Raw genomic sequence first — 23,787 nt, forward strand, 5'->3', positions numbered from 1 at the left:
TTTGAAGTTAAACGACAATTGTCCTTTTTGCGTTTAACCCTTTAACTGCCAGAGATGTCAACAGTCCAATATCAGCCGCAGTGCCTTCCGACAACGGTCACGATGACGCGCCACGCTTCAAAGGGTTTGTTATAGGACAAATGTGTCGTTCCATGGGAAAAGGTACCTTATGCGGGTCGGCCCTGAACTACGAGCAGTCGGTCGAACCTGGAGCATCATAAATAATAGCGTAAGCACCAGCCTACCTTTATCCTTGGGACGTCACAAATGCTTTACATGTGCTGTAGTCTAAAGTATATTTTCCTAAATTTCATAATAAACGTGTAATATATTTATAATAGGTGCTTCTACAACTATAAAACATATCATATTGATATCATTACAGTATTACTTTATTGACAAATAGTATACCTAAGATTGTCAAAGTCTTAGACCATGTCTTCGTAAAGCCTGACCAAAATATATGTCTATGCGCCATGTTGCGGAATTTCATTACAACTATTTTTTTATACTATACTGAACTGTCATACATCGAATAACAGCGCCCTCTTGAGAATAGTCATATTCATCATATTTCTGGTCAGGAGCTTTACTAAGGTTGACGCTCATTGCATTACATGCTCGATATTAGTCACGAATATTGCAGAAACACCCTGATATACGCACAAGCTTTATAACAAACATTCCTATCTCGGTTACGCAGAAGCACAAACCACAATTATATATTGTATTTTATAAAATACGCCGCAAATTGGCAAGTATACTGGAAATGGTCCGAAATACTTTCAAATTGTAGGGTTTTTGAAGTGAAACTTCTAATGCGACTTACAACTGACAGCGCGTTACACTCAGTCATTGTTACTTTGCGTGGAATGCCGCTCACTCAGCGCGTAACATTCTGTCTCAACGCGACTCACTCATTCCATTCATTCGCTTATTCCCTCAGTCAGTGACAGAACAGAATGCCCAGAAGTGTGGAATGGTTGGTTGGAATGTGTGTTTTATATTTAGAACGAGTGCAAAGTGAGTTTATGTTTGTCTTTCAATAATTTGAGGCAATAGCAATGTAAAATATTTAAAACAGTAAAAATAAGGACGTAACTAAACGTAAAAACGTGATGGTCACTTGACAAAATGTATTTTCAGGTTATGTTAGGAAGTTTCACTTCTTCCGCGCGAAGGGACTCCGCGCACAGTTTTTTTTTATGGTGACATGGATTTGACGACAAGAAAAAATGTGGTAGCTTTTGAATGTAAACACCGTAGGTATATCTTCATCGATTGCTGTAATCTGTATTTTTAGATTGAGTGTGTGTCTGCCAAAAAGATTTTCAATATTGCTATATACCCTGTTTATAGAACCCGTTCAACAGGCTAGCTATCTTAAGGTTCGGCCACACTTTTGATAGCGTAGCGTCAGCGGAGCAGAATACGAGCTACGCTCGCGCGGTCACACATGGACTTGTCTAATATGGATTAAATGTTAACCATTTACCTAATTGTTTTTTAATGTTGTTTTGATTTCTTATGTGTCATTCAATACTTATTAGAAGTTTACAGTTGCAAAATATAGGCTTACAAGTTACCATGTGCAGAACCGCTTTGCAAACGCTCGCGATCTGCTCCGTCCGGCGCACCGCCATCATTGCGCTCCGCTAACGCTGCGCTCTCAAAACACGATGTGGCCGAACTTTTAAAATTGGCAAAACTGATGTAGTTTCTCCCGAGATTCCTCATTTTCTCAAGAATACTAATATCGATTTTATCATAGATTAAATATAAGAAGATCATACCATCCCATACATTCAGATGTGACCGCCTAAGAACGCGCATATACTACACCACACATAGATGGCGTCACAAAAAAATGCCTTGTTAAATTAAATTAAAAATTACTATTAAAAATTATTATTATTAAAAATTAAATTATTATTAAAAAATACTTGGAGTACATAATTGGAGCATTCTGTATTTGGCCGAGCGCAAACCGGTCCGGCCAAAGCGGGCGGCTGCCAACAACAAGGAAAATAAGTGACAATAATTATGTGCTATTACTTAAATGCTATTTGCGCTCAGTGCAATGTTGGCGGTTTCTTGTTTTGGTTATAATAATACCTACATAATTATATGATTGTTGCATTGTATAACATCTACCGCGGAATGGAATAGGTATCGAGACAAACCTTATTGGTTTAACGATACTATGTAAATTAATTAGAGATTTATGTTTGTAATTACCTAAAATAAATAAATAATAAATAAATAAAAATTATTAAATCATTTTATTTCGACCAACTGGGATCATACAATTTAGGTATACACATAAAATATAATTTTTGCCATCGATTATTTGTGTCGCTTAACTTCAAACTTGGGTAAATCTGTTCTGCTTTAAGGTTGAATATATAAAGAATATAATAGTGATCTGAAAGATATCAACCTTATAGCAGAATGGATTTACCCAAGTTTAAGTTAAGCGACATATTTGTAGATTGGCGTTAAGTGTCACTTTCGAGCCATAAATCTAAGTCAAAAGTGACACTTAACGCCATCTACAAGTATAATCGAAAGCTACAAGACATTTTTTTTGTAGCGCCATCTATATGTGGTGTAGTGTATGCGCGTTCTAAGGCGGTCGCATTTTAATGTATGGGAAGGTATGATCTTCTTATACATATTTAATTTATGATTTTATCATAACTGTGTGAACGTTATAAAATATCTACTGTACCCTAAATAACTCGTTCAACAGGTGAACTATCTTCTCTCTTTTTCTCGAAGTCCTTCTTGGAGTTAATCTTGAGGTTGGCAAGGCTGACGTAGTTGCTTCTGGAGATACCTTCTCTTCTCTTCTCGGGCTTTTCTACTTCTAGAGGGACGTTGTTGGTGGGCGAGCAGCGAGTCAGCGGCTTCGCGGGGGCTTTGATCCTGTTTCTGCCCAGTTCTATGACAAAAAAATCGTTTATTCTCAAAATAAACCCTTTTTTGACAACATTAATTCTTCTGCTAAACTGCAGGACAGTTTACATTTATTTACAATTTACATTTAGCGAAAATACATATAACCACAAAATTAAAATTTTGAAAATGACCGATTTTCATGAAATATGACTAAGAACACTCCCGACTTAATCAGCTTTCAAACAAAAAAACACACAGACAGACAGACATACACGTCAAACTTTTGTAGTTAAGATGCATTGACTGCCATCTCTCGACACAGGGTTAAAACATTTAGAACCTTAAATTTTACGATTTGACCAATATCCTTTACGTGATATTAGTTAATATGGTCGGCGCCATCTATCAGTCTTTTAGGGCCACTTGCCCCAACGAAAATGGAGGGTTAACCCACCATTAACCATTTTATATGGAATTTGACAGTTGACAGCCCACTAAGCCTCAGTTAAGTCACAATCACAACACCTCAGACAGTGACGATGAAATATATTAAAGAGGCGCGTTCCTAGCACACGCACGAGTACAATCCAGGACTCTTTAAAGCAAGAGTACATAGGTATCTCATAGGTAAGCGTGCTCCACCGTAGACCGCATCATCACTTAGACCGTTTTCACATTATCCGATATCGGATGTCGGAAGGATATCAATAGAAAAAATCCAAGATGGCGCCTGTAATGTCGCCTGCCTGTCGAACCGATATATGCCTGATATCGGTCCGACATCCGATATCGGATCAGATAATGTGAAAACGCGCTTACCATCAGTTGTGATCGTGGTTAAACGTCTACCTATCCATACTAAAAAAAAAACCATTCTAAGCTGGTGTAGGTGAACGCGTACAATGCTTGTATGAGTGAAATATGACAGGTCGACTGTTCGCGTTTCTGACAGGCGGTAACTATGCGGTAACTGAGAGGGGGTGGGTGGCACTTTCAGCGGGTAGTGGGAGTGGCCCTACTGTATGATAGTACTGTTTATTATACTGTGGTTAAGTGGTTGGTGCAAGTGGGCCTTACGGAGTTATATTGTCTTTAAACTTATACAACCTGTTTTTATTGAATTCCGTTAACTTTAAGGGATGGTTCTTTAGATCATATACAATTAATTTCTCTAAGAAACTAGTGTCTTAACTATTACGGTTGTCAAGTTATTAAAAAAATAAAAATTAATTATTTTTATTGAATCGCGAACTGATCATGTGTGTGACAGCCTTTACCACTTCCCAATGTTATTTGTTATGACACGTGCCGTCAATCACCTGACACAAACTTGAATATTATTCTTAAGGGTCTTTCACACTAACTAATTTATTTATTATGTATGAAAACGATAAAAAAAAATTCTTGCGAATTTAACTGAAAGTGATATACAGAGTGGTTCCTGATAATGAACCTAACATACATACATTACATACATACAATCACGCCTGTATCCCATAAAGGGATAGGCAGAACACATGAAACTACTAAAGCTTCAGTGCCACTCTTGGCAAATAAGGGGTTGAAAGAACGAAACTGTGGCATTGCAGTGACAGGTTGCCAGCCTCTCGCCTAACGTGTCGAATTTAACGGAAAACAAAAAACACGGTGTATATAACTTACCAATAAATTTATCGTGGCTGGGCTTGCGCTCTCGGTAGCTAAACCTGCCGTCGACGAAGTCCGGCCGTTCCGTGACCACGTGCCGCCGGAATATCGGCGTCATCGGTTTGCCCAAGCTTGCTAATTTCAGGTCACTTTTGAGTATGTGGTTCTCTTTCTTGTCCTAGAAAAATATAGTCACGTTTATTATGTGAACGCAATGAACGACATACGAATGGTTTCACAGCAAGACATCCATGGGGAATAGGCTACTAGACTCGTATCGAATTTAGCACATCAAGTTATTGTTTCCTGTAGTATTTTACTTAAGAAATCAATATTTATAGCTTGCGGGGATTAAAAGTGCGTGATGACTGCGTATTTTTAATTAAAGATGTGTGTATAATTTTTTTTAAATTATGGACTCCGAAAACGGTGTTGGCCAATGGAGTGACGTCACATAATTCAAATCAACTATGGAAATTTAACGTTTATTGCCAAACGTTAAATAGTTACTATAATGATTCACTGTGGCGAACTTTAAAGAGTCTATGGGTAACCTTTACTGGAGGTAAATTAAACTTTAAATGTCCGATATAACTCTGTATTTAATCCGACTTTATATGATCAGAAGGTTACAATTATAAGTACACAAAACTATGTGAGGGCCAGGCGGTGCCGCGGTACGACTACTAGTTTGTGTGCGCGCTGTATGCCCCGCGCTCAGTGACTGACTGACTGTTAGCTAAAGCTCCAAAGTAATAAGTTCATATTTGCTGACTCTAATGCATGCGTCACCGCCGTGCCCCTACATCATTCCCCCCCTTTTCTTTTTTTCAAAAAGAAAAGAAAAGGTCCAAATTAATACAACATCATACAAAAATAATCAAAGCTAATAATAGCCAAGTATTTGCTAACAATGTAACACAAACCTTACAGTGCTAAAGGTTCAAGGAACGCTTACCAAGCTAACGTTCATATGGTAAACAAGAGTTGCGAAATCATATCCGCTCTAGTTACATTACATTACATTACACAAACACTGTTTCATTTATAATAACATACATCTAGTTCTGAGAACTTAATCCCATTGTTACACAATCAAGATGTTCTGACACTATGTGATACTCTAACGTCTAATACGTTTCGAGATGAATTTGAATTTAATACATGTATTTAAAAAAACATCTGTTTAAATATGCTACAACAATCATGAATCAGTATATTACTACTTATGACATATCACGTACCACCTTGATACGCATACTTAGCAATTAAACATCGTCACAGTACCTACGCGACCTGCCGTACATTAACTCTAAACTAAGTTGCGGAACTCTTTTATAGAGCCCGACTTGAAACTGAAAAACTTTAGCAATAAGTAATTATGTTTGAATGTAGCCATCCACCCGGTGGAGTGACTAACGTCCTACTTTAGGGGATTTCCATCCCCAGGGTCCAGTCTCCATCCAGGAGATACTAAGTTAAAAGACAAATGTAGTGGACCCGGGTTTCCTGCACTTAGGAAAACCTGAATTAAGAAATGATCACTTGCGGGAAACCCTCCGCGCAAGTAACTTTACTCCTTAGCTCTCGACATAGATATTCTTAAAGTCATTGTACTCCCATATATTGACTGTGGTACTACTTGTATGTGACAACTATTCATCAAGCAAAAATCTAACTGGCCTATTTATAACTCGCCCGCTCCGCGTGGTACGAGTCACAGGTGTCGGCGTTTGTTGCACTAAAGGCTGTTTAGGCTCATTTGTGCTCAAACCTGTATTACTATTACCTGTCTTTTCAGAGGAACTTTCTACTTCTGGCTGTTCATTTAACAAAAATGCTGGTTTTAACCTATCTATGGATATCTCTACTTGTCTGTTAGGTAACTGAATTTTATAAGTCTTAGGCCTTCTATTCAAAACTAAATATGGTCCGTCATAATTAGGAGTAAGCGGTTTACGTACCATATCATTCCTTACAAAAACATGAGAACATGACTCTAACTCTTTATGCACAAATAATTTTCTTGAATCGCTATTCGCTCGTGACGCGGGACGTAGACTCTCGACTACCGATCTAAGTCTTTCTACATATGAAAATGGGTCGTCGGAACTTTTTTGTGATTGAACGTAAAAATCACCCGGTAATCTCAATACATGACCGTATAGCATCTCAGCTGCACTTACCTCATTGTCTGACCTGCACGCTGCTCGGAGTCCTAGTAGAACCGTTGGAAGCTCGTCCGTCCAGGATGCGTTGTCTGCTAACCTGGCTGTTAGAGCACTTTTAGCTACCCGATGCCAACGTTCGACGATCCCGTTGCTCTGAGGGTGATAAGGCGTTGTACGTACCTTCTGAACGCCTAGAAATTTCATCAAACCCCTAAATAGATCGCTTTCAAATTGTCTACCTTGATCCGTTGTAATTAAACTTGGACAACCGAATCTACAAATCCAATTTTCATAAATAACTTTAGATACTGTTTCCGCTGTCATGTCAACAATTGGTATGGCTTCCGGCCATCTAGTGCGACGATCTATCATAGTAACGATGTACCTAAAACCTTGAGCTGTCGTGGGTAAAGGTCCCACGATGTCCACATGAATATGCTTAAACCTTTCCGCGTCCTGAAATTTACCTAACTTCGATATCGTGTGCCTATTTACCTTTGCCCTTTGGCACTGTACGCACGCCCTTGCCCATGTGCCTACATCTTTATTCATGCCTGGCCAAAAATATCTTTGGGCTACCATCTTACGCGTGGTCCTAATCCCAGGATGACTAACATTATGTACTGACTCGAACGCTATCTTCCTGAATTGTTCTGGTAAATACGGTCGAGCCACGTCACCTGATATTTCACAATATAACCTTACGTTTGAATTTGGCATGCCTAACAATTTATACTTTGTTCTATCTGTTGTAAACAGGTCCGCGAACTGCTTATCTGCTTCCTGTGCTTGCGCAATTTCTTCGAAATCGCTTGCTACAGGGCACGCTATTGTTTCTACACGTGATAGCGCGTCAGCAACTATATTCTGAGAGCCGCTAATGTGTTCTATTTCGCTCGTAAATTCGCTTATAAACATTAGCTGTCTCGCTCGCCTAGGTGTTTCTTTCGCTGAGCCTACTTTTGTTAACGCTACCGTGAGGGGCTTATGGTCCGTATACACTATCAACCTCCGGCCTTCTACCATGTTTCTAAAATGTACTATAGCCATGTATATTGCAGTCAATTCCCTATCATATGTACTGTACTTTTTCTGAGCCTCTGAAAATGCTTTTGAGAAATACCCAAGGGGTCTCCAAACGTTATTCGTGCGTTGCTGTAGCACGCTACCTGCACAAGTTCCAGACGCGTCGGTCATAAGAGCTAGTGGAACGTCCGGTACCGGAAATGACAATGTAACGGCGCTTTTAAGGCTTTCCTTACACTGCTCGAACGCGGTCTCTGCCTCGGCGTCCCACTCAATTTTCGTCTGATCTTTTTCTTCGAGTTGTGCAAAAACTTATTTAAATGATTCTGTATCTCCGCGGCTTTACCTAGATGTGCTCTATAAAAGTTAACCATTCCTAAGAAACGCCTAAGTTGCTCAACGGTCTCGGGTCTCGGATAGTTAATAATAGCCTTTACTTTGTCGTCGCGTGGTCGTAATCCGTTTTCTGAAACTGTATAACCTAAAAAATCTACCTGCGATAATCCAAACTGACATTTACTCAAATTAATCGTTAAACCGACTTTTTCGAAACGCTCAAAAATTTTTGCAAGATGTTCCCTATGCACACTATCGTTCTCTGAAGCTACTATTATATCATCTATGTAACAAAATAATGAAGACTTTGCGCCTAGGTTATCAGTGATCGCCTCGATGTCCTGTAATTCAGCGTTCATGAAACGCTGAAACGTTTGTGCTGCGTTACGTAATCCAAAACATAACCTTGGGAACTCAAATAATCCGAAAGGCGTAATTATTGCCGTTTTCTCGATGTCCTCAGGTGCGACTTCTATGGCATGATATGCTCGATTGATATCTAAAGTGGAAAATAATGACTTACCCGATAATCCGTACGTGAAGTCTTGTAACCTGGGAATCGGGTACCTGTCCGGCTTCGTGACAGCGTTCAGCCTCCTATAGTCTCCGCACGGTCTGATCTGCCCGTCCTTCTTCGGAACTATGTGTAGAGGGCTGGCCCAAGGACTCTTACTCGGCCTGCAAATACCTAAAGCTTGCATGTTACGAAATTCCTGCTTTGCCTGCTCATATCTATCTCGCGGTAACGGCCTAGCTCGCGCATATACCGGAGGACCTGATGTCTCTATGTAGTGCTTTACACTGTGTTTAGCAGGTTCTTTAAACGATACGGGGTTTGCTACGTCCATGTAACGCATCAAGATGTCACGGTATGGGTTATCATCCCGAATACATTTTATGGACTCATGTTCACAATGCTCAATAGACCCTACGCATCTAAAGTTTGTCACTTTATCAACTAATATTCTACTGTCCAAATCTACCATTAACTTATGAGTCCTTAAGAAATCTGCACCGATGATGGCTCGAGTCACGTCACACAATATAAATGTCCACCGAAACGCTCTCCGCAGTCCTAAATTGAGCTCTAGCGACACTGTACCGAAAGTTTTAATTTCCGTGTTATTAGCTGCGTACAATTTTAAACCACACTCGCGACGCACTGTGGCACTGAATCTACTAGCTGGTACGATGGATACGTCTGCTCCGGTGTCTACTAAAAAATTAATACCACTATTGAAGTCTAAAACACACAAGCGGTGGCTTTCCGATCTCGGCTCCACGCACCCCCCAGCCGCTCCAGGGTGCACCGCGTCTAGTTTCCCTGCGGTGGCTGCCAGCTGAACGCGGTCGGCGGCTCCGCGCCTGCCGACTGCTGCTGCCAGGTATATGCTGTCGGCGGCGCTACGCCTGCCGACGGCTGCTGCCTGCCCCAGGCACACGGCTGGGTACAGCTCCGTGCATTTTCTCGGAACTTGAAGTGGTATCTACACAACCAATTCGGATTCCTGTTTGTGCCGCGCGACCTTGAACGCGACCGGTTCCTGTTCCGACGGAAATCTCTCGTCGGAGGCCTTGACCTGAGTTCGTTCACTTCAGTCCTAAGTTGCCTTATTTCCAAAGCCATATCTCGGAACCCACTTATCAGGTCAGCATTTATCGCCGTGGTCAACTGGCTCTCCGGGGTTGCTACAGCTGCTATCACCCCCGAGCCCATGGACTCCTGCACCTTGTCGGCCATCGCTGCCAGCTCCTCCAACTTTGCGCTCTCTGGTACCATTGCGAGGAGCGCCCTCGATGCTGTCGGGAGTCTCTGCAACCATAACCTCCGGACAGTCTCTTCTGCGACGTTAGCGTCTCTGGCCGCTTCAGCCATTCTTCTGTAAAGCTGCGACGGCTTCTGTTCCCCTAAGTCCATTTCTTTCACTAGCTTGTTAAACTGCCGGTCGGCGCTTTCCTGAAACGCCTTGATGAGCCTAGCTTTCAGGGTGTCGTAATTCCTTTCCGTATTATCTAATATGTCTCCTATCGTGGTCAGCTCTTCTCGGCCTAATTTGCCCACTACCAGGTCGAACTTTGCCTCTTTGGACATCTTCTGGGGACCCACGATCGCTTCGAACTGGTTGAACCATTGCTTAGGCATATCTTTCCAGAAAGGATATATCCTAGCTGACACTGTAATCGCGGCTAGTTCACTCTCCATGGTCGCTGTTTTCTGTTCAGTTGTCTCTGTAGGCTGCTGTTCCAACCTCTCGGCGCTGGATACTGGACGCTCTGGCGGTATCTGTCCTTGCACGGTCACTGGCACTGGCACGCCCGCTAGAACTGGCACGCCCACTGGTCTGGATCCTTGATCGCTCATTTACGCACTTGTCACTGCACGGAATGTCACTTTCATTCACTAAAGTCCTCACAACTTCGCAGCCCGCCTGGCTCCTCTGACTTAAATGATGTTCACCACACCGGTTTAAAGTTCACGTCGGGTACCAATTAGATCACGTCGGGGTCACCACTTTAACGTTTATTGCCAAACGTTAAATAGTTACTATAATGATTCACTGTGGCGAACTTTAAAGAGTCTATGGGTAACCTTTACTGGAGGTAAATTAAACTTTAAATGTCCGATATAACTCTGTATTTAATCCGACTTTATATGATCAGAAGGTTACAATTATAAGTACACAAAACTATGTGAGGGCCAGGCGGTGCCGCGGTACGACTACTAGTTTGTGTGCGCGCTGTATGCCCCGCGCTCAGTGACTGACTGACTGTTAGCTAAAGCTCCAAAGTAATAAGTTCATATTTGCTGACTCTAATGCATGCGTCACCGCCGTGCCCCTACAGAAATTATACTAATCTAATCTCCATAGAAGCAACCTCTATTGTATTAAAATTCATATTAGTCGTTGCTCGGCTGTGACAATGTCAAATATTTTTTCTAAATCGACTTACGTCATGTCATAGATAGTCTATAGATTAATATGGCTGATGTTGTTTTTGCCTGATCACGTAAAAATAAACTTTAAATTATTTTTTTGCGGCTAATAAAATATGGTACTGTTTTTTTTCGTTTAATTATTTAGACAGTAATTAATAATAATAATATAAGACATACTTTGAAAAAGGGTCAAGTAGCCTATAGACGACAATTTAAGCGAGCGATAAACTATAAAACGTCACGAAGTCTTTTTCGCACTATTTGCAAGTGCGAATAGGACGGCCTGACGTTTTATCGTTTATCGCGCGACCGTGCTATCGGTGCTTCATGTTAGAGCAACTGGATAAATATTACCAAACAACAAAATTCTGATCTCGTTAAAAACAATGAACATATTAATTCTCTACCAGTTAAAAAAAAAACCGGCCAAGAGCGTGTCGGGCCACGCTCAGTGTAGGGTTCCGTAGTTTTCCGTATTTTTCTCAAAAACTACTGAACTTATCAAGTTCAAAACAATTTTCCTAAAAGGTCTTTATAAAGTTCTACTTTCGTGATTTTTTTCCACAGAACTAAATCAAGATAGAAGGAAAATGCTCAGCGATTAACAGCGAAACCGAGCGTGTAACGTTTTGTGTCGAGCCTATGACGTCACGAGTGTACTTTAGTGATGGGAACGTTGTCGCCGCGTAACCCATTCGATCGATTGTGGAGGTTGCGTGCGGGATGCCCGCCGAAGTTAAAAATATCGGATGTTCATCTTCGTTGTGGAATGAAGTAACTATATACCTGTATTCGTGTGATGACAAACAATTCACTAGTAGGTATATAATTTGCCTAAGGCCAGGAACAAAGATTTTAGTAGGTAGGTATTAATACTAGTTAATATTTCGTAATATTTTTAAGAAAATCGACCATGTACTCACTTCATTATCCTAATGTTATTTGTTACAACTTTTAGTAATATATAAATATAATTAACCATTAACACATTTTTAGAGTTATTTTTATTCATAATAAATATAGAGCGTATTATGTTTGTATTTGTTTTTCTGCCGACCACAAATTCAACGTTAATACCGTAACTGTAACCTATTTTAAAGTTAAATTTACTTTTCACTCGTACTTTATATGTATAGTTTCATAACAATATAAAAACATAATTATAATTTCCACTGCTTCGCAAAATCGATTTAAATCGAATAAGGAAATCGCAGCATACATGACGATATAGTTCCGTGGTGCACCACTATTCTTAAGTTCGACGTGAGTTCGACGGACAAAATAACAAATCTACCTTCACTTTGTCTCGACAGTTTGAATAGCCTATTTTTATATCGCTTGTTTTAAACGCACGCCAAGTCGGACTCGTCAAATTAAAGCCGCAATGGAAAACTAGTTTGGCGGTCGTACGTCAGCTAATGTTTTGATGATAAAAATAGGAAAATCGTGTTTTTTATTTAATAAAAAATATTTCAGGACAAATGGTACTTACCGATGATAGGAAACACTTTGTTTAACACTCTTGCTTTTATTGGTGGTGTTTGAACAGTTAATTATCGAATACCGACCCATTTTGTATTTTTCACTGTATGTCACTCGCGGGCAGCGGTCGGGAGCAGAGCAGACTGACTTGCGCGGCGAACAATGTTGCTCGCTATTTAACTTTTCCGCACGCGAAGTAGATACACTTTTTCCTTCTATCTTGATTTAGTTCTGTGTTTTTTCCCTATTTTTGAAACATATAGTTCAAAAGTTAGAGGGGGGGGGGAACTTTTTTTCCTTTAGGTGTGATTATTTCCGAAAATATTAATATTATCAAAAAAACGATTTTATTAAATCCTTATTCATTTTTAAATACCTATCTCACAATTATCACAATATATCAAATTTCAGCTTTCTAGTGCTAACAGTTACTGAGATTATCCGCAGACGGACGGACGGACGGACGGACAGACAGACATGGCGAAACTATAAGGGTTCCTAGTTGATTACGGAACCCTAAAAAACAGCTTTTGCCTATGTAATAATAAACTCGAATATATTAGATACATATTAGAAGGGTCAGCGAGGACGTAAAAACAGAATGCTTTACCTTGGTGTCGTCAGCAGGCCGCACCCGGTGGCCCCGGTACAAGTTGCTGGGCGACGCGGGCCGCTGTATAAAGAACTTGCTCCGACTCTTTTCCTCCTTATCCTCCATCTCTGTCTTATTTCTCACCACCTCCGCCGTATTCGGTTTGAAAAGCCTACTAAACTTAGGCGAGAGCAATTTCTTCGTGAAAAACCCAGTTTTTCCACAGGTTTTTCTTTTTGAATATTTTTCACCGCGACCGCCATAACTGGACTTTTATTTAGATAGTCTATGTTAAACCTCCTACAGTCGACTTCGGGAACTTTCCTTTCGTCCGGGTTCCTGAGAGTGACACTGGTGACATCGTAGCTGTTCTTCTTGAGAAGGTTTTCGCCTTTCTTGACGATGCCAGAGATAATGTTCTTGGGTGCGTCAACTTCCATTTTTTCGGGTTTTTTGAAAGAGGTGCCGACGGTTGAGACGTTCCTGTAAAGAAAAGTAATTTAAATAATAAAGATATAATGTAAGTAATTGAAATAACAATACAATAGATATGTAAGTATTTCACAATTTAACACGCAGCCCGTCATGATACACTTGATGTCTGTAAGTGGGAGTGAGAAAGAGTTATTCTTTTCCCGCTCCCACTCGTGTGTACAGCCAGACGTGTTACGTCACATTTCACTCTATTGAGCGCCCCAAAATGGCCGCGTTTAAATTGCCTGTCAATGATAGTAGTTTTATTTTATTTTCATCACACCCGCACTTTAAATGTGCCATTGCGCGCAGGCGGAGCGTGAGTTATAGAAAAATCGTTCTCCCAAGGGAATAATGAAATTTCTTGTACCGTACTTAACTGTTTTACATCTATTTACATATTTTTTACATTGTGAGTGTGATGAAAAACATTGTGTGTAACTCGGGGAGTATGAATATTACTAACTCGAGTCTTTAAATCGCTCCGGCAAGCCGTCGCGATTTAACTTACTCTCGTTAGTAATATTCAACTTCCTCCCCTTGTTGCACAATGTACTATTATTTCTAGCTTATAATTTGGATGTGTTACATTTATTTTTAGTAATGTAATAACTAGTAGAATCGTATTCAAAAAAATAATTGAAATTCCCTTTATAGTTGAAGAATAAGAATAAGAAAAGTTAATTGCCATATACATACAGTTACAACAAAATACATGCAATTATTAAAAACTATTACCGATGAGTTATACCTATTACGATAGTGAGTAACGGGATATTTTTTTTGTATCGGGCAAAGGGTTTCGGCCTCAGCGTGTGCCGGGACAGGATGCCCGGCGCTGGTTTTCAGACCGAGTTAGTTACCTGTGCCAATCCGTAATATCTTCAAGATCATCATCGGAAGAATCCGAGTCATCATCATTCAACGGTCTATCATCTTGACATTGATCTGGTATACTGTGGTGGCGGCAGAAGGGTAGCGGCGGGTCGGACCTGGCGCGGGTCTCGAGCCCCTCCACGGACTGGTTGCGCAGGAAGGCGGGCATGCTGGCCGAGTCGCTGGGCCGCGGGTCCAGCCACTCGGAGATGTCATCCACCTGAACAAAATAAAACTTTATGATCGAAGGCGGTAATATTAACCTCTAACGTGTTTTTACGGTGCGCAAATATGACTATAAGCGCGTTGTCATAACATAACGTGATATTATAGATGTTAAACTTTCGTGAAACATATTCAAAAATTTTAAAAAACGGATGTACTCTGTCAGCGCGCGCGCAACGGGTCGTGCGGCGAGCGCAGTGCACGGAGTGTAGCCGCCGCGAGAACGAGTGCTCGATTATGGGTCTCCATATGACTCAAAACATTTGAAACAGTCACGATACAATAACGTGAGTTTTATTTAAATATAATGTGATAGTTTTCCATTTTCATAATTTACTTTCGTAATGTCAATGTTGCCAAGTCTCTGCCTCAAGTATGTAGTGTATTATGCCCGAAGTATGTAGTGTATTATGACTCCGACTCAAATTGGTAACAGTCACTTGTGGCGGTGTCCCGATGCGTGACACGAACATACTTGCCTAGCACTAGGGTTGCCAACTTTTTTTTCGTAAAATATAGTATTTTGGAAAATTCCTTCTAAAAAATATAGTACACCATAAAAAAATATAGTACGGTACAGATAAATGATTATAATACGTGTAATCTTAGCTCAACTTTATTCTTGGAGCTTAACTATTACTTTATCGTTAAAAACTTCATCCTTCACTGCAACTGTAACATCTCTAACTCCATATATCATTTTTCATCGACTCATCATAGGCAGACAATGGTGTGACAAGACAGTCTGTGCATGGGATGGAATGGGAAGTACAAAGAAAACTATTATTTTTCATGTATTATTTGATTTATTCATTAATTATGTAATTAGTAACCGATAATTTGCAGTCGTTGTGGACCTAGTTATTACATTATTTATCTACCACCTTAAAAGTATATTTACTCTGGCTCTGAGCTTTTCTAATTAGTTTGCTATCTTTGAGGAAATGTTGATATGAGTCCTCGCAAGACAATTCTAAATTTGTGTAGATGAGCAACTCATTTTTGATTAGAACAAGGTTTGCCCTGTTTCTCTCTTCCCGCCACTTTAATTTCATTATAGAGAATATTCTCTCTGTAAATGCTGAAGTGGCGGGAACAGAAAGCAGAAATCCAACTATTTTTTTTAAATTAGGCAAGCCTTGACCATTTCCCTTCAAAATTTTGACCCACTTTTGGTCAGTTCGTAAAATTGTAAAGTCAGAATTACTTTGAATATTTTCTAATATGGTATTAATAGTGCCTATTTCATCATACATTTCGTCCATGTCAAGGTTCAGTCTTTGCTCTAAATGCAATATTTTCACAATTTGGTCACATTCATCAAAGTTTAGGCAATGTTTTAAATTCAATTTTTGAATTTGACAAAGCCAGTTGCTCTCTTCAAAGTCAAACCATTTGTTCAAATAGTTGAGAGACTTTTCTATAAAAAACAATAAGTTCTTTTTTATTTTTTCACTCTCTGGCAAATTTTTAATTTCAAGTTCTTCCATAAACTTTTTTGTTTGATAACCAAAAAACATATCTTTTTGTCTCTGTTCTAATGAAATTTTAAGGGTGTTCAGAATATCATACACATCTAATATAGTTGTATTGTTGCCCTCTAATTGCTTTATTGCTTTGTTAAAATTGTTTAATGAGTGGCTTGCAAAATTTAAATACACTTTTATTTTAATATCCCCATGTGGTTGATTTAGTAGTAAAATATTTTCTATGTGCACAGGACAGTCTTCTTCCAGATTTTTAAAATAGTCAAATAAGGGATCCAAGTTCTTAAGAATGTTGTCAACACAGGGTAACAAGGAAAGCCATCTAGTTCCAACATGCCTTATCAACTCATGCCATTCACCATCAAGAACTGCAACAAAAGCTTTAAGCTCCTCTCTCCTGCAAGCTGACGATGAGAAATGGCTGTAAATTTTTAGCACAATATTCTCCACATCACAATTTAAGATGCCCATAGCATGCTTAACAGTGTTATGAATTATGTGAGCATGACAATTGCCTTTCAGTAAATGAGGAGACAAATTTTTGATGTTTGTGAAAAGAGAATGGTGGATTCCAAAATTAGCATTGATGTTATCTCCACTTAAGCCGGACACTCTATCAAATGTAAGATTGTGGTCAGTTAGTGAGTTATTAATGGCCTGAAACATACCGTCTGCTGACTCATTGGCATTTTCATAAAAATCTATGAGTTTGTTTTGTACTCCATTTTCTGAGTCAAAATACTGTACCACTAAGGGAAACAATTTAATATTTTTTTTATTGCTTGCGTCTGTTTGTACACAATAAAATATATCTGGTGATCTAAGACTTTCTAGAACTGATTCTAAGGCATATGGTGCCAACACTTCATTTACAAGCGCTTCCTGTTTAGTCCGGCCTAATTTAATTTTCAATGCTGTTTTGGAATCTACATATATCACTTTGTTTAGCTTTACATTACAGTCCATGCTGTTATAGGACAGGTTATGTTTGACAGTATGGTATGTTAATGACAGTTCACCAGCTGTTATCTTGGCCCTATCATCAAGAAAATCTGGAGAAGCAGAGGAAGGACCTGCTACCGCACCACCAAAAAAATGTTCAAACGTGCTGGTTTTTTTTGTATGCTTTACTTTTTGAATATGGATATTAGTATCACCATGCTGTTTTACCTGAAATACCATATAAGATCACACAAACAACCCATGACATGACCATAACCATAACAAAAAAATTAGTAAAGTTATGTCTGCTCTCTAGGTTAGGTTTTTATAATATTTTGTGTTATATATTTTTATATCAATAATATCAAATGTAAAATAGGAAATGTGTTAATTTTTAGGAAAACATGCCTCTTTGTGCTTACTATAAGGACGACATTAACTTCTATCTTTATATGAATAAACTGACAAAGCAGCTTTATGGGAAGCGACGAAGTAGGACATATCGCACGTTTTGTTAAACTCTTACAAATAAAGTTAGACCCATACCATACACGAAATCAACACAAAAAAAAAATTAGTACGATTCGTAATACTCGTATTGTCCATTTTGACAACTGTCCATTACATTCCAATTGCAAAATTTCCAAGTTCCTACCGATTACCGAACAATCCGCGCATGCATTAATTAATGAAGATAAGTACTTTCTACTCACCTGACCGACTCCACTTTTTGCGATGGAAAAAGTATGATCGCAAATTACACAATGTGCATTGTGCACATTTTTGGCATCTTGTTTTAACCAGGTATATGTTTTTTCCCACCCACTTCTATATTTTTGATTTCTTTTCGTCTCCTTTCGCTTTTTAGGCGGTGGGGTTTTGTTATTGTCATCACTGTTATCAGAATCGTCTGTTATCATTGTTCGTAGTTAGTAGTTCGTCGTACAAATACAAATTCGTTAAAAACCATTTGACACACGAGTCAAACTGACACTTGATATGACTTGTACTGACAGTGACAGGTATAAGCTGACATAAAAGTGACATTGACATTTAGATTTACGTTCAGAAACACGCACCACTATATAAATACGACCGAAGCGTAGAGATCGTTTAGTCTGATGTTCTCTTTGAGAAATGTTATTGCATATTATATCGAAAAAAAAATCCTAAATCTGACCCATTGCAAGGACCTCAAAATATAGTACTTTTGCGTACTATATATTGGTTACAAAATATATAGTACGCTGGGCCAAAATATAGTACAGTACTATATTATATAGTACGGTTGGCAACCCTACCTAGCACATTCCCTGGGTTTAAAGGCGTAGATGTTATGATCACTGTTAATATAACGTACCTTTGTAATGTCAATGTTGCCAGGCCTCTGCCTCAATATGTACCCCGGAGTGTGCAGTGTATTATGACTCCGGCTCAGGTTGGTGACGGTGACGACTCGTGGTGGGGCGCCGATGTGAGACGCGGAGACGCATTTGCCCAGCGCACGACCGGGGACTGATGGAGTTGCCGTTATGGTCACTGTAGATGGAGACTGAAAAAAATATCTATATTAGTACCTAATATTTTTTCCAGATTTAATAATATCGAAAGAGATTTTACATGTTGTATTTTTATAATTATTTGTACCGGTTTCTTGAAAATGAGTTTTTTTTTATTATGAATGGGCTTACTCTTCACCAAAGACTAGCCAGAGGCAAAGACGTGGCCTATGATGGAGTGAGCTCGCCCAGAAGATATAAAATAAATATTAAAAATGAAGGCCACTTATTTACTTTACTTATCATTTTAAAAACCCAAATAAAGCTTAGAATTATATGTAAACTTAAAAGTAGAAAACAAAATGGTGCGAGTATCGGTAGAATGTGTTAATAGGGATGACGACTACATAAAAAAAAAACCGGTCAAGTGCGAGTCGGACTCGCCCACCGAGGGTTCCGTACAAACTTTCAAACTCCCCAGTTAAAATAATCTCATGTTTTCACATAACTCTAACGACTTGACTAGAAGAAAAAAGTATAGGTACTAATGAGCATTATTGTGTATAGCGCCATCTCTCGGTGAATTCGCTGACTAATTTGCGCGACCATAGTATGTTGGTTTTTCAGGGATTATTCTTTATAATGTTAACCGATTTAAACAATTTTTACTTTATTGGAAAGAAGATGATTTACGTAACATCTCGTATTAACTTGAAGTACTATATACATCTGCAAAGGTGGGTAAATTAAAAGTAAAAATCTGAAAAGTTTTTTGTGAATTAAAAAAAAAGTTTTCAAGATACAAACACGATTATATTTTTCCTGTAATATTTAGCATAAAATCAATGTTTCCTAAAATTTTCATAATTTTTCGTTGGTAAACTTCGGAGATAAAGGGGGGGTATTTTTTTTTACATTTTCCTTCAAAAATTCTTTTTTTTTTCCACAACAAACAAATTATAAAAAATAGTTTATTTATGTTCAATTTGAGCTCTTTCTAACGATACCCCACTTGAAATTTACAGTTTGCCCCCCATTCATTTTGGCCATTTTCTACAATTAAAATTAATAAATTTAAAAAAATTATACCTTCTATTTGTAGAGGTTCACAATGTTCACAACTATTCCAAATTTCAAGTTGATAGCATTAGTAGTTCTCGAGATATTTAGGAATGTGACAGACGGACAGAGTCGCACCATAAGGGTTCCTGTTGTACCGTTTTGGTACGGAACCCTAAAAATGGCATTCTGTTTAGTCCGTCAGTTAGGTCGTCCAAAAATACTGAACACATATTTTTCGCTTTTTCTAATTAATGAAAAAATACAAAGATATAGAGCATCAAAGTTCCGGAGTGGGGGCTTGTGACGTCACTTCTAAGTAAAAATTGTACCTAGGCGTCACGTCACGCGAAACTTCAACGCACTGTACCGTCGCCATTTTTCGTTTACGAGAAAAAAGAAAAAATACGTGTCTAAAATTCTTTTATGATCTAACTGACGGACTAATTACTTTTTTTTTGTCGTCTCGCCTATTAGTAACAAGCAGAAATCCGTAATGGGCTGGCACACACGTTGTCATGGTAACGCGTTAGGAGGTGTAGGGCTCACCTTGAGCACCTGCAGCTGCGGGCTGGGCGCGCCGCCGGCCGCGTACTGCGCGATGTCGGCGAGCAGGCGCGCCTGCGCCGCCGCACTGTCCGTGTGCATGAGGAGTGTTTCCAGCCAGATCTCGATCACTTCGAACGTCGGCCTGTGAACAAGGAACTCAGACATAACAAAACTAGGTTTAAACTTAATTTAACTAGCCCCAGCATATTTTATTAATTCCTTAGGGAACAGTATAACAGAGAGTACTATCGTATAGCATGGCCACTCCCGCTCCCCGCTGAAAGTGCCGCCCACCCCCTCTCGGTTACCTCACAGTTACCGCCTGTCAAAAACGCGAACAGTTGACCTGTCATATTTCACGCATACACGCATAGTACGCGTTCACCTACACGAGCTTAGAATGTGTGCTAGGAATGCGCCTCTTTCATATATTTGATCGCCAGTGTCCGAGGTGTGCTTAGGGTCTCCCGTCTCCCCAAACCTATCGACGCCGAACCGTCTTCCGCCGATCAAAAATCGCTCGTTAGTATAAGCATGCGTATTGCGTACGTATGCGTTCAGCGACGACGAAGCGTAAGCGTTTTCATGCTAACGAACGATTTTAAGTCGGCTAGAGCCGATTCCGCGTCGATAGGTTTGGGAAAACAAATTTTAACCCCCTTATTCATAAACGTACTCTAAAGTCGACCAAGTTTCCAAGCGGTCCTAAGTGAAACAGCAGCGTTGTTACTCTAAAGTTATCAAGCCGATAATAGTTATTTGTTATACAAGGGGGCAAAGTTGTATTTTAACGCCGAGTGTGGAATTGAAAAACCAGCAAGTGAAAGGATTCTATCTTCTTCCTCGTTCCCTCAATGCTGAGGATCGCGACCACAAGTAGCGTGTCTCCATTGAACGCGGTCATAAGCCATGTGGACTGCACGGTATAGGCTGCCGCCAGTCGACTTCTTCACACAGTCAAACCATCTCTTACGAGCCCCACCCCAAGCGCGTTTACCATTCATTCGCCCCAAGATGATACACTTCTCCATATTATGCATTGGTGATCTCATGATGTGACCGAAAAATCTAAGGGTTCGCTCCTGGCATATTTTGGAGAGGCGTGTGGTGATATTAAGTTCTTCCAAAACAGAGATGTTAGTTCTTCTAGCTGTCCAAGGTATACGTAGCAGTCTTCGCCAGCACCACATCTCAAAAGCGTCAATCTTAGCCACGTCACAGCTTTTTAGGGTCCAAGTCTCGGCACCATACATAAATATCGAGAAGACAAGTGCTGGAACCAATCGCACTTTAGTTTGACGTCGGATTCCTCTGCTCTTCCAAATTTTATCGAGGTTAGCCATAGCACTCTTCGCCATACCGGCTCTACGGCGTATTTCGTCAGTGCTGCCACCGTTGCAGGTTATCAACGACCCAAGATACATAAACTCGCTAACTTTTTCGTACTGGCGAAGTGCGTCGGTAACTGGAAGTATATTTGCCCTGTCAACTACCATTATTTTAGTTTTGGAATGGTTTATCTTAAGTCCGAGCTTAACGCTTTCATCTTCAATTCTGTTCAGAAGATCCGCCATCTCTACTTCACTCGACGCAACTACTGTCGTATCGTCTGCGTACCTCAGGTTACTGATCAATCGACCTCCAACTGAAACACCTCCTTCCCAGCCGACAGCCGTCAAGTGCCTTCCTCATGATCTGTTCGCCGTACAGGTTAAAAAGCTTGGGTGACAGAATGCAGCCTTGACGGACGCCCCGTTCTGTATGGAAATCATTTGATTTCTGATTCTCCAGCTTCACGAAGCATGAACCCTCAAGGTACAGATTCTGTATTAGGTAAGCAAGGTGTTCAGGTACACCCATCTCCACCAGCACATCAAACATGACCTTCCACTGAACACAGTCAAACGCTTTAGCGTAGTCAATGAAGCATAGGACTATCGGCTTCTTGTACTCACGACACTTTTCGATAAGAATACGGACGTTCAGAATTTGTTCGCGAGTACCCTTACCAGCCACAAAGCCCGCCTGTTCACTCGGTATCTGGCGATCCACGTAGGACGAGAGTCTAACGTTTATAATGCGTAGGAGAACTTTGCTAGCATGCGACATTAGTGACAATGTTCGGTAGTTTTCGCATTTCCTTGTGGATCCCTTTTTGTGCAGTGGTACTATTGCTGACTGTGTCCAGTCCTTTGGCCATTGACCACTTCTCCATATCTTGTTGCAGATTTGATACATGATCTTTGTACCTTCGCTGCCCATATGCTGTAACATAGCCGCTGACACGCCATCAGGACCCACAGCCTTATGCTTTAATCGTTTTATGGCATCTTCTATAGTTGGAAAGGATTCTATAGTTGAACCACGAGCGAAGCGAGTGGTTCTAGAATAGAATCCTGAACTTGCGAGTTTTTTAACACACGAGAAGTAAAATACATTTGCACCCGAGTGTAACACAAAACTTTTCCCCTCACTATAGCGAGGAAACTACAACGCAAAAAATGCGTTTATCACTGCTTCCAGTAGTTCCACAGGTGGTAAATCATCTTTATTACTAGATTCACCTACTTTTATCAATTTTAAAGCAGTTAATTTGACGTTAAAAATATAGAATTTGCGTAAGCCGACTGGTCGAAGCGTCTAACAAAATCGTATGCCAAAATGTAAAACTCGAGGACTTCACCATGATTTCAATGCAGTAACGCAAAACATAATGTAAGTTTAATGAATATCTGTAATTTTAATGATACCTACCTGTGTCCGGGTCGTAAATGGGCAGCTAGCAGCGCCACGCGAGACAGCGGCGGCGGGCAGTCGTGGCAGAACTTCTCTAAGAATAAAGGCTCGTTCAGACCAAAGTCCGGTCGCCGTGGTAGGAAGTCTGGATCGGCTGATACCCGTCCGATTATCTGAAGGAAATATACTTATTTAATCATTTACCTTTTATTAAAATAAATTACACGGACAGACATTTCAGATTAAAAAAAAGTTTATAAATAAACATTAGGTCATTACAGATGTTGCAATTGAGGAGCGTCTTAAAGGCAATTTTTGTATGGTTTCCATAAATAAATAAGCTCTTTTGAAAAGGTTTATAGTCCTTTGAGTTACCTCGAATAACAATAGGCTACTTGCCTCCTAGTCCGATCAGCTTTTTTTTAAGAACTGTAAAAACGAATTTTAACGTTTTGCTAATATGGAATTAATATGAAAACGAATTGAATGACGTCACGGTCAACTCAGTTACTTTATATATTTCTACCTGACTTATTAAATAGAAATTGTATTTAAAAATAACTTCTATCTATGTTTTCCTTATATTTATCTGATGCTTTATTTCGTGCATGGTATTAAATATTTTTTCTACTCCCGAACTGTAATTCGTCATTTACAGGGTCGTGCATAGATCTTTAAAACCCTACATAAAAGTCTATTCCCCAAAGCCAGCGTCCGCCGGCTTTCCGCGCATGCGCGCAGTATCGAAAAAACTGAAAACTGAAAATATTATTATTTTAAGTACAGTTGAAGTTCCCTATTGTTTTACATAATTATTACAAAAGGGTGATAATACTGAGCGTAATGA

General features: G+C 39.7%; 3 protein-coding genes across 3 annotated transcripts in view; all 3 read right to left on the reverse strand.

Annotated features, from left to right (window-relative positions):
- Positions 1-2,732: 2,732 nt before the first annotated feature.
- Positions 2,733-10,443, reverse strand: LOC125236791. The gene is made up of 5 exons (XM_048143718.1): positions 9,676-10,443; positions 7,982-9,568; positions 6,735-6,872; positions 4,564-4,726; positions 2,733-2,944 (listed from the first exon to the last, which is right to left on the reverse strand). Exons 1-5 carry the CDS (start codon positions 10,441-10,443, stop codon positions 2,733-2,735), a joined length of 2,868 nt encoding a protein of 955 aa, XP_047999675.1.
- Positions 4,591-23,787, reverse strand: part of LOC125236792 (LIM domain kinase 1) — a 47,754-nt gene continuing 28,557 nt past the window's right edge. Inside the window, exons 16-21 of the mRNA XM_048143719.1 lie at positions 22,959-23,113; positions 20,205-20,346; positions 18,458-18,649; positions 14,431-14,663; positions 13,112-13,576; positions 4,591-4,726 (exon numbers count right to left, since the gene is read on the reverse strand). Of these exons, the coding sequence (XP_047999676.1) occupies positions 13,234-13,576; positions 14,431-14,663; positions 18,458-18,649; positions 20,205-20,346; positions 22,959-23,113 (1,065 nt within the window). The 3' untranslated portion in view covers positions 4,591-4,726; positions 13,112-13,233. The remainder of the gene's footprint in view (positions 4,727-13,111; positions 13,577-14,430; positions 14,664-18,457; positions 18,650-20,204; positions 20,347-22,958; positions 23,114-23,787) is intronic.
- LOC125236694 lies at positions 15,397-18,034 on the reverse strand. The gene is made up of 2 exons (XM_048143606.1): positions 17,811-18,034; positions 15,397-17,325 (listed from the first exon to the last, which is right to left on the reverse strand). Exons 1-2 carry the CDS (start codon positions 18,015-18,017, stop codon positions 15,538-15,540), a joined length of 1,995 nt encoding a protein of 664 aa, XP_047999563.1. The 5' UTR covers positions 18,018-18,034; the 3' UTR covers positions 15,397-15,537.

This window comes from Leguminivora glycinivorella, chromosome 19 (assembly GCF_023078275.1).
Source record: "Leguminivora glycinivorella isolate SPB_JAAS2020 chromosome 19, LegGlyc_1.1, whole genome shotgun sequence".
In the NCBI taxonomy this organism is placed as follows: domain Eukaryota; kingdom Metazoa; phylum Arthropoda; class Insecta; order Lepidoptera; family Tortricidae; genus Leguminivora; species Leguminivora glycinivorella.

Bases quoted from the DNA above. Each gene is read 5' to 3' on its own strand.
- LOC125236791 (XM_048143718.1), bottom strand. From the start codon at position 10,443: ATGAGCGATCAAGGATCCAGACCAGTGGGCGTGCCAGTTCTAGCGGGC. The intron at 6,873-7,981 runs GTAAGGAAAGCC...TATCACCCTCAG, and splicing joins AGAGACCGCGTTCGAGCAGT to AGCAACGGGATCGTCGAACG. The intron at 4,727-6,734 runs GTAAGTGCAGCT...ATATTTTTCTAG, and splicing joins CGTGCAGGTCAGACAATGAG to GACAAGAAAGAGAACCACAT.
- LOC125236694 (XM_048143606.1), bottom strand. From the start codon at position 18,017: ATGATAACAGACGATTCTGATAACAGTGATGACAATAACAAAACCCCA. The intron at 17,326-17,810 runs GTGAGTAGAAAG...ATGGTATTTCAG, and splicing joins CAAAAAGTGGAGTCGGTCAG to GTAAAACAGCATGGTGATAC.